At 39.9% G+C, this 8422-nt stretch overlaps 2 protein-coding genes across 5 annotated transcripts in view; both read right to left on the bottom strand.

The window, feature by feature from the left end:
* Positions 1-1530: 1530 nt before the first annotated feature.
* Positions 1531-3276, bottom strand: dkk1b (dickkopf WNT signaling pathway inhibitor 1b). Of its 3 annotated transcripts, none has more exons than XM_056771802.1 (4): positions 2810-3276; positions 2581-2725; positions 2345-2488; positions 1531-2129 (listed from the first exon to the last, which is right to left on the bottom strand). In XM_056771802.1, the coding sequence occupies exons 1-4, from the start codon at positions 3011-3013 to the stop codon at positions 1888-1890; spliced, it is 735 nt and encodes a 244-aa protein (XP_056627780.1). In that variant the 5' UTR covers positions 3014-3276; the 3' UTR covers positions 1531-1887. The 3 variants fall into 3 exon arrangements, with proteins under 3 accessions (XP_056627780.1, XP_056627781.1, XP_056627779.1); XM_056771803.1 differs by having other exon boundaries at positions 2581-2722; XM_056771801.1 differs by having other exon boundaries at positions 2581-3276.
* A 3762-nt stretch (positions 3277-7038) lies between these two features.
* The window catches only part of prkg1b (protein kinase cGMP-dependent 1b), a 102481-nt gene continuing 101097 nt past the window's right edge, over positions 7039-8422 (bottom strand). For both annotated transcript variants that reach the window (XM_056772178.1, XM_056772177.1), the window contains exon 18: positions 7039-7279. In XM_056772178.1, coding sequence (XP_056628156.1) covers positions 7181-7279 — 99 coding nt within the window. In that variant the 3' untranslated portion in view covers positions 7039-7180. The remainder of the gene's footprint in view (positions 7280-8422) is intronic.

Below are 8422 nucleotides of genomic sequence, written 5' to 3'. Positions count from 1 at the left end.
TGGCTTCTCTTTTAAGTAACCCTGCGTGTGAGTTGCAGTTACTTAACTATTTGTTGAAAAATAGTATGTGCCGAGAAGTGTTGACTGATCTCAACTTCAAAGTCAACTGGGGCTGTTTGCAAACATTCACACTGTTATGTTCAGAAAGCCGAGAGTTTATTGTACCTTTAGGTTTAAAAAAGCAGTACATCCACTCTTTAAAGCTCATGTTTGGAGATTATTTTTGACTGAACACCATCAATCATTTCATGTCATTGAATGATTCCTTAAAGTAAACCTCTGGTGACTCTTGAAAGACTTGAGCACTGTCCTGTAGGTTTGAGTTTCTCTGTAGCATTGTGCTTCATGGGATTCCAGCCACAGATGTTTTGGTCTTCGAGCTGTTAAGGGTGTTGACAAAAGCTGGAAGAAAGCCCGTCGGATGCCAGCCGAAACACAGGCATGGGAAGGGGACAATCGCAGACTGTATATCCTGTGCTTTGAAATGCTTACCCTTCTGCTTTGTCTGTCTTGACAGCTCCAGGTAAAAGACTTCAAGTTTCCAATTACTCCCCAGTTGGGAGACGCAATAACCGCAAGAGTTTTCTGAAAGAGGGCGTGTTTGAAGTGAGCGGAGATTTGCTTTTTACAGCATTGTGTTGTGCAAGAGCAAAGTTTTCTTTTGAAATAGCCAACAATAAACCAAAATGAAATATCATTTTTAGATGAAACGGTTTGATGACAGAAGTACAGGAGACGGCATGGTTTCATTCACGCGCTGTAGAGCATCTGAAGTGTCTTCTTGTGCCAGACACATATAACAGTCTCGCACCTTCAAAGAGAGAGAGAGAGAGACAGACAGAATTCACAAGGAGACCTCAAACAGATGCCTGTTTGTAATGTGTGACCCATCTAATGCTTTTGAGCACGGGATCAATCAGTCGTGGGTTACTTTTTAATCTCAGATTTGTCTACATTAGTTTCTTGTTTTCTCCTTAATGTTTCTCACAGGGGTTTTTCTCGCCTCATGCTTGGTTTTTGGAAAACCATATTGCTGGTTTGTAAGAGGTCATGTTCGCCTCGGTAGAAAACGGTTCAAACAGGTAGAAGAGAAAAAGACTGATGATGTTAAAAATAACCTCCCAGACGCAATTAAAGTGATCTCCCAATGACCTATAAAAGGTCGGACGGCCTCTAACAGTTATTATATATGGACACACCTTATTAAATAGACCTTAATTGAACTTTTAGAGGAAAAAAGCAAAATACCAGCCCTTACGGCGCTGACCACACCTAACTAAACATCCTTTTCATGTACGCTCTGCGGTGAAACAGACGGATACGCTCCAATCATTTCTGACTTTGAGCTTTTGAGAGGCTCAGAGGTAAAAGAATTTCAAGAGAAAACAAGAGGTTTGTCACCATTGTGTACTTCTGGGTTTTGCTTTGAAGAGCACATTTTGATGTTAGTAGACAAACACACAATCCTTACACTCTTCATTCATGTTCATACTCAATATTTTGTCGTTTTCACAGAATAAGACATACCGCTTAAGATCATTACACTCTTTATTTAGAATAAAATAGACATTTAAATCAGCTCTATGTGACTGTAACAAAAAGAAGTGTACACATTTCAGATTAGCAAGAGAACCAACAAAGGTGCTTCTTCAAAACAGGGTTGACAAAAGTATCTGAATTAAGTGCCAACTGCCTTATATTATTTACAGGTTAATACAGTAATTTACTGTAACATTTACGTTCCGTTGAGAAACAATTATGTGCACTCGGAAATGTTGACAAAAGACAATGCGGAGAAAACCAGAACAAAAACAAGAGTAATCCAAATCCAGTTTCCCGCCTCGTCTCCTCCGATCAAGTCCAAGAGAAAATTCCTGGAACGCTGGTTCAGTGCCGCTGGCACGTGTGGAGACTCCGTGAGGACTTGCTGCTCTGTGTTCTGCAGGACAGGCCTCCTGCACAGTCGCACCGCTGGAATATCTCCAAACCGTGGGTGCCTTTCCTCTTGTGCTTGGTGCACACCTGACCTTCCTTCAGGACGGGCTTGCAGATTTTGGACCAGAAATGACGAGCGCAACAGAGTCCTTCTGAACAGTCTGAAGATCTCAAACAGTTCTCTCCCTCCAGACCTTTAATAACGAAAAGACACACATTAGTTTCATGCATGGCTGACTCACTTTGTCTAAACCTGTTTGGTCTTCCTTAACAAATACAATTTCAGGGTTCAGGGTTTAATTGGTTCAGTGATTATAAACCGGACTTAAAAGATACTCCCCAAATGTAAAATAGAATGCAAAATATTTCAGAATCTTATAGGGGTTTCTATATGATCTGTTTCACGTACCTTTAAGCATTTGGTTTTGTGGTGAACCTTGAGTCTCTACTTTTGGCTGCTGCAGCACAGCAGTGGAGTTCTCATAGGCGATGGACGCAAACTCTTCCATTCCGATCTGTTGAATCATGTCTGGATCATTTGGAATGCAAACTCCTACGAAAACATTTAAGGGACTCAGTAAGATAACTTTCCTTTCAAGCTCGTACAAGGGCAGCACGTTAAATCGATGTGATCAGGAGTCTCACCGTTGCTGCAGTGGTTGCCGGGGCAGCACATCGCATCCCTGATGCAGCGCTTTCTGCGCTTTTTACACTGCAGACAGACGCCTCGAGACAGGAAGCAGAACTCATCCTCGCCGCATTCCTCATCACCCTCGCAGATCAAAGGCTGCTGGAGATGAACAAACCCAGTTAGACCACCAAACAAAAACACACAGAAACACAAGATATGAAGTCTTTTCGTTCGTCTTCTTACCTGCGGTGCGTCAATGGCGAAGTTCTGGCTGCCGCTGTCAGCAGGCAACGCGTCCGGACTCGGGCTCACCGGGAGGCTGACGCTCGCCACACCTGACCCGACCTTAATGGAGTTTGAGTTGAGCACCAAAGAGCCGGAGGATACCCCCGCAATGCAGCCCAAAAGAAAGAGGCGAGCGATGGAGAGCATGGCGGTGCGCAGCATTGTCGTATTCCCTTAGATGTTTCCTTTACAAGAAAAGATGAGAGATTTCCACTGGAAAGGACGAAGGATTTACACCGAGAAAAGATGTATTCCCAGATGACTTCAGCTCTTCTGTGGTCCTCATGAGCGCGGGACGCGTCATTTATACCCGCCCGGGGTTGTTTGCGCACCCGCCCCTCGCTGCGCGCAACAAAGAGCTGGATGAGATTTCAAAGGCTTGTGCCATGAGCTGTCTGTCTATCGGCACTCAAAGTGTTTGTATACACGGGGTCGCATCAAACACACACCAAAGCAATGCGTGTTATTTGATGGACAAACCTGCCCTGGACTGAACTGAGATAATGAGGTACCAAGTAGCCTAAATGAGAAGTTGCTTTATTCGTTTTTTTTTACGGAGAAGCGCTTTATTTCGAAAATGTATTGTGTATTATACGGGTTGTAGCAAACACTTTTGTTGAGGTTTTTCTTTCACAATGTGCTTTCCAAAGAGGGTTTGTATATTCTATGTTAGAAATGCAATGAGATGAGCAGCATTAAGGGCGCTTCGCTGTGATGGGGCGCTTTGAAATGCGTTTGATTAAACAAGTTGCAAAGATCAAAGTGGTATGCAAATGAGAAGAAGTGAAAAGTTTACCGAATTAATTATCATTCAGTCTGCCCTTTAAAACAAATAGGACGTGATTAGCAATCTGAGATAAGAATGTAAGAATGGGACACTGGTACTGGTTCATCCGTTGACACGATTCTAGTTTTGCTAAATATTATTATTTTCATTAGAATGAACTGATTAGCCCGTGAAACTCATTTTTCTTTTCTTTTCTGACATATTGTGGGCTTTCACCAAACACTTTTAAAAAATAAAGCCCGTTCAACATGACAGGCTAAAATCTAGAAACATGCGCAAACGTCATTTGGGATATTACTACTAAAGCGACAATGTAATTGCAGCCTTATTGCATTTTGGTACTATAGGCATAAAACGATTTAAGAGTTTCAAAGTGCCTGTCTGCCAGATTCTCCGGGATAACTCCCAAATCAATGTCTTTGATGTTGTTGACAGGGGTCACTTCTAATAGACGAGCCCAAGACAAACGTTCAATACACTTCATTAAACGTGAATTGGCAGCGTTCATCCCCGTTCCTTTGTCTTGGGGCTTTGTTTTAATTGTACATCCAAAGCCTACAGTGGTGTAAAATGAAGCCTTTGATGAGCTTAGATCAAACAGAACTGAACCCGTGTCTTAATCAGACTTCAACAGCGATGGCATCTCCGCAAACAGTCCATTTGCTCGCCTTTTAGCGACTTTATGTAGACATTGTGCTCAGCAAATTCATTTAGCGGGACGCCGGGTAATCCCGTTTTAATATTCCCCAGGACAGCTCACTTAAGGCCACCAGTGACTTTAGCAAAAAAAGGCGTTTTAAAAACAACAACAATAATCAAAAGCACGCACACATATTCGATAGCCACATTTGATCGATAGTCTATTATTAATGAATGTAGCGATAATAATAATCGCAGCGATGTAGCGATTAAAACAGAACTCAGAATCCAGTATCCGTCACAGGTGTCTCACTGAAACGCAGATATTCTGTCAAAATCACATGTCTGCAAAAAAACTGAAGAATATTAATGGATAGGCTGATTCACTGGTAAAAAGGAATGAATTCTTTCTGATTTTGTGCTCGGCAGCGGCGGATCCAAAGACATCCTCAACTCGAGAAGAGAACAAACAGCAGTGATAACAGTAAACACAAGTTACATGAGGAAAACCTAATACATTTTTGACTAGAGGTATAAACCTTTTCTCCATGATTTACAATATGGATTTTATTACAGAAGTAGCCTACACAGTGTAGCTTTTCTGTCTATTTTATCTCTTTGTCAAATGTTTATTTGGGGATTTGCTTTAATTGTATTTGTCTGTTTTTTTATTGATTAGACTCAATATTGGATAAAATTCACATTAATTAAGAGTGAATGTCAAAAAAAAAGAAGAAGAGTGGAATATGCCTATATTCAAAACTCTACGAAAATAATAGTTTTATCCATTCGTTTTGTAGACAAAATGTCATTGTTCAAAAACAACGTTTTGCTAATATTTGCAAATCATATAAAAAACTTTTATTTAATAAATTTGTTGCTTTGAAATTATAAGGTTATATCTGCATTCTAGGCAGGTTTACGATATAGGGCTTCAACGTTTTTGCATTCAATTTTACTTTGTAGATTTTTAGACTTTTTAAGAACACAAAAATGTTTTATCTACAATGTAAGGAAAATGAGATCACATAATGTAAATAAGTTGTCACAGAATATGTGAATATCTCAGTTTTAACAAAAATGTCAATTAGAACTTTATAATTCCAAGGCGACTTAATGTTTTTAAAATGGATGTCTTAGACTGGATGATAAAGAAAAGGCAGCCAATAAATAAGAAAAGGCAGCCAATAAAATAAAGAAAAGGCAGCCAATAAGAGGTCAGAAAAATGACAAGAGTACAAATCTGCAAACTCTATACAATACACTGGGTGACTACACTGATGATACACAATTATCTTTTATTCATTTTTTATATTAATTAATCACAACATAATTCATTTGTGAATGTGATTCTAAACTTGTGAACTCAAACTTTTGAATGGGAATGTAATAAACAATGTAAATGCTATATGAGATAAACAATGCATATAAGGGCTCAAAATATAAAGTAGATGGGTTAATGACTTCTCTGTTGGGCACAGGGGGTGTGTTAACAGTGTATTGGTTAAAATCACTTATTAGTACATGTGTCATTGACTGATGGCGTTAGCTGTGAAGCGGAGGTCAAAGATGTCTCCTCTACCCCCTGGGTTTACATCTTTTGATGTGCGTGAGCCACAGTGCTCAGCAATGAGAAGCTGTGTTTACAGAGCATTATCACCAGCTGATAGACATCAGACCCTTCACACCCTCAACACCTCCAAACTAAAGCTTTACTGACGTGGAACTACTACACGTAGAATATATGAAATGGTGGAAACAGCAAAGATCAGAATGATTTCGATGCAGAAGCGTTACTTTGAAAGACGCTTTTATTGTACGAAAAGGCATATAAATCTCTGAACCTTAAAAAAAGCCACAACCGATTAAGAATAATCTGAGGTGTCTGATCTAGTCATGCAGCATCAAAACAAACACGGTAAACTCTGGACGCCACGGCAGTAAGGCACTTTCAATAATGCCAAAATATTGAGCACAGAATCAATCTCCGTCTGGAAATAAAGAACAGAATCTGAACAGAGACGAAAGTAGCCAACAGGTCGACAAAAATAACATCCATTGACAATAAAACCGCTGACGAGAAATCTCTACAAATATCACAAAAATATTACCACCGTATATATACAGAAATATTTACCTCTGGTCCTACAATAAATAACAGAAATGTTTTTTTCAGCAGAGCACTTTGTGTTCAAGCTATGAGAGACAATCTATCTTGTCATTCTGTGGTGAGGATGGACACGTGGATGTGTGAAAATGACTTAAGACGGCTTTGATTCATTGATATCATCCTGATCTTACAGACGTCTTGTCTTCATTGTGTCCTGTGAGGACTAGTGCACTAGTGAGAATCTGCCCTCTGGTGGTGTAATCGTGACAATTCATTACAAAACCTGGCATCCCAAAAACAGTCAACCCAGAGGACTTCAGAGCAACAAATGAAATGAACAATACAGTCATTCCCAAAACAAAACAAACAATTATTCTTACATAGGTCTGTTTCTGTTCCACGAGTGTCCTGCTATCAGAAAATAAAAGGAAAATGCTTTTGTTCGAAAGAAACCATTCGACATGATCAACACCCGGTCCAGATCCCATCCAATCCATTTATTTGAAACCTATTTGTAAGACGTCAAAACCGTAAATGCATTAGTGCAATCGGTCAAGAAATTTGACGGGCTCGTGAAACGCAAGGCCAGCGTGACGTCCATATGTGAGGGCGTGTTGTCAGGATCAGTAGGACAGTGTGAGTCGGGCCCCTGTGCATCTCACCACGGGAGAATTATGGATGAAGGCATCTCGGTGTCACAGATCCAAACTTTATCTCTTGTCCTCTGTCCTCCTCGAGCACAGGCCGCCCCACGGCACGGGACGCTCCGGGCAGCACGTTAACGCATTCAGTTTTAAAAATCGGTGTCCCAGCCCGAGTTGTCATCTGGGGGCGGATCTTCGCTGTCTTCAGGAAAACTATCAAAGTTACTGGTGTCGGTCGGGGACGCGACCTGAAGAGGGAAAAAGATATCAGACGACCATTCCATTCACCAAGAATCAAAAGATAAACATCACACTTATATTTATGTGTTTGTTTAACGCTTCATCAAACTTTCATTTCCTTATTTTGTCGTGATCATACGCGTTTTGTTGTATTTTAAGGGATGTTAGATAATTGATCTAAAACAACATATATTGACGAAATGACTAAAACGTTTAAAAAATATCTCACAGCACAGTTTTGTAATGTTTTTGCTTAAAGGCCCCTTTAACCGGAAGTTGCGATCGTTTTTCTTCCGTATTTTGAAGCGTTTCTGAGCGCAGTGGGATTTCAAATGAGAAGAACAGTGGGCGTGGCTTTCATTTTCTCTGTGATTTGATTGGATGTATAAAAAGAGCCGTTGCATTTTGAAGTGGAACTGGCAGCACACTGACCGTTGAAGGGGAGGAGTTAACGGATGCTCCGCCCAAGTCATCTCACATAGGTCATCTTAGATGAATAGTCACTACAGAACAGTACCACATTTTCAGATTTTAACTGAAGATTATAGGGGCACACAAATTTAAAAAAGAGAATGACCCAGATTGATAACCTATTTACAATAAACGCTGCAATATTTCCTTAAGAAATAGGCATTGTCATTTTTAATTTCACTGGGACTTTAAAAGTAAAAGCTGTTTCTGAATGAGATAAAAAATCCAAATTTTTCTTTTGGATTATATTATTTGTCTCACCTCACTGGCAAATAGCTTTTATCATTTTGTTTTAAGTAAGGGATAATCCACGGCTAGCCGTGCATTAAAGGATTTTAATGCACAACGTGGAGGCGAAGAACCACCCGACGCGAAACGGATACCATGGTTATTTGCCAAGTTAAAGCTTTTATTGATGTTTACAGTGTCATTTTAGATCAAACAGGTGAATATGACGGTGATTTTGTCAGTTAATTTCAAATGTTATCAAACTGACTGGAGATACCCGTGCATTAAAGGTTTTTAATGCACACCTTCCAGCCAATCAGAAACCAGTATTCAAACAGACCATGGTATAAGGATGCTTAATTAATTGTACTAAAGAAAAATACAAAAACGGAGACCTTTTATTTAAGCAAATTTGAACCCTGTATAATATGTGTATTGTTTTGTTTCTGACT

Source organism: Triplophysa dalaica, chromosome 17 (genome assembly GCF_015846415.1).
Source record: "Triplophysa dalaica isolate WHDGS20190420 chromosome 17, ASM1584641v1, whole genome shotgun sequence".
NCBI classification, from domain to species: domain Eukaryota; kingdom Metazoa; phylum Chordata; class Actinopteri; order Cypriniformes; family Nemacheilidae; genus Triplophysa; species Triplophysa dalaica.
Note: the sequence above shows the minus strand (reverse complement) of the source record. Positions and strands in the feature narration are given on the sequence as shown.

What these genes read in the sequence shown, in the direction of transcription:
- dkk1b (XM_056771801.1), bottom strand. Translation starts at nt 3,013, where the DNA reads ATGCTGCGCACCGCCATGCTCTCCATCGCTCGCCTCTTTCTTTTGGGC. An exon ending in CGGCAACCACTGCAGCAACG is followed by an intron (nt 2,489 to 2,580) that starts GTGAGACTCCTG and finishes ATGTTTTCGTAG; the next exon opens with GAGTTTGCATTCCAAATGAT. An exon ending in ACAAAACCAAATGCTTAAAG is followed by an intron (nt 2,130 to 2,344) that starts GTACGTGAAACA and finishes TCGTTATTAAAG; the next exon opens with GTCTGGAGGGAGAGAACTGT.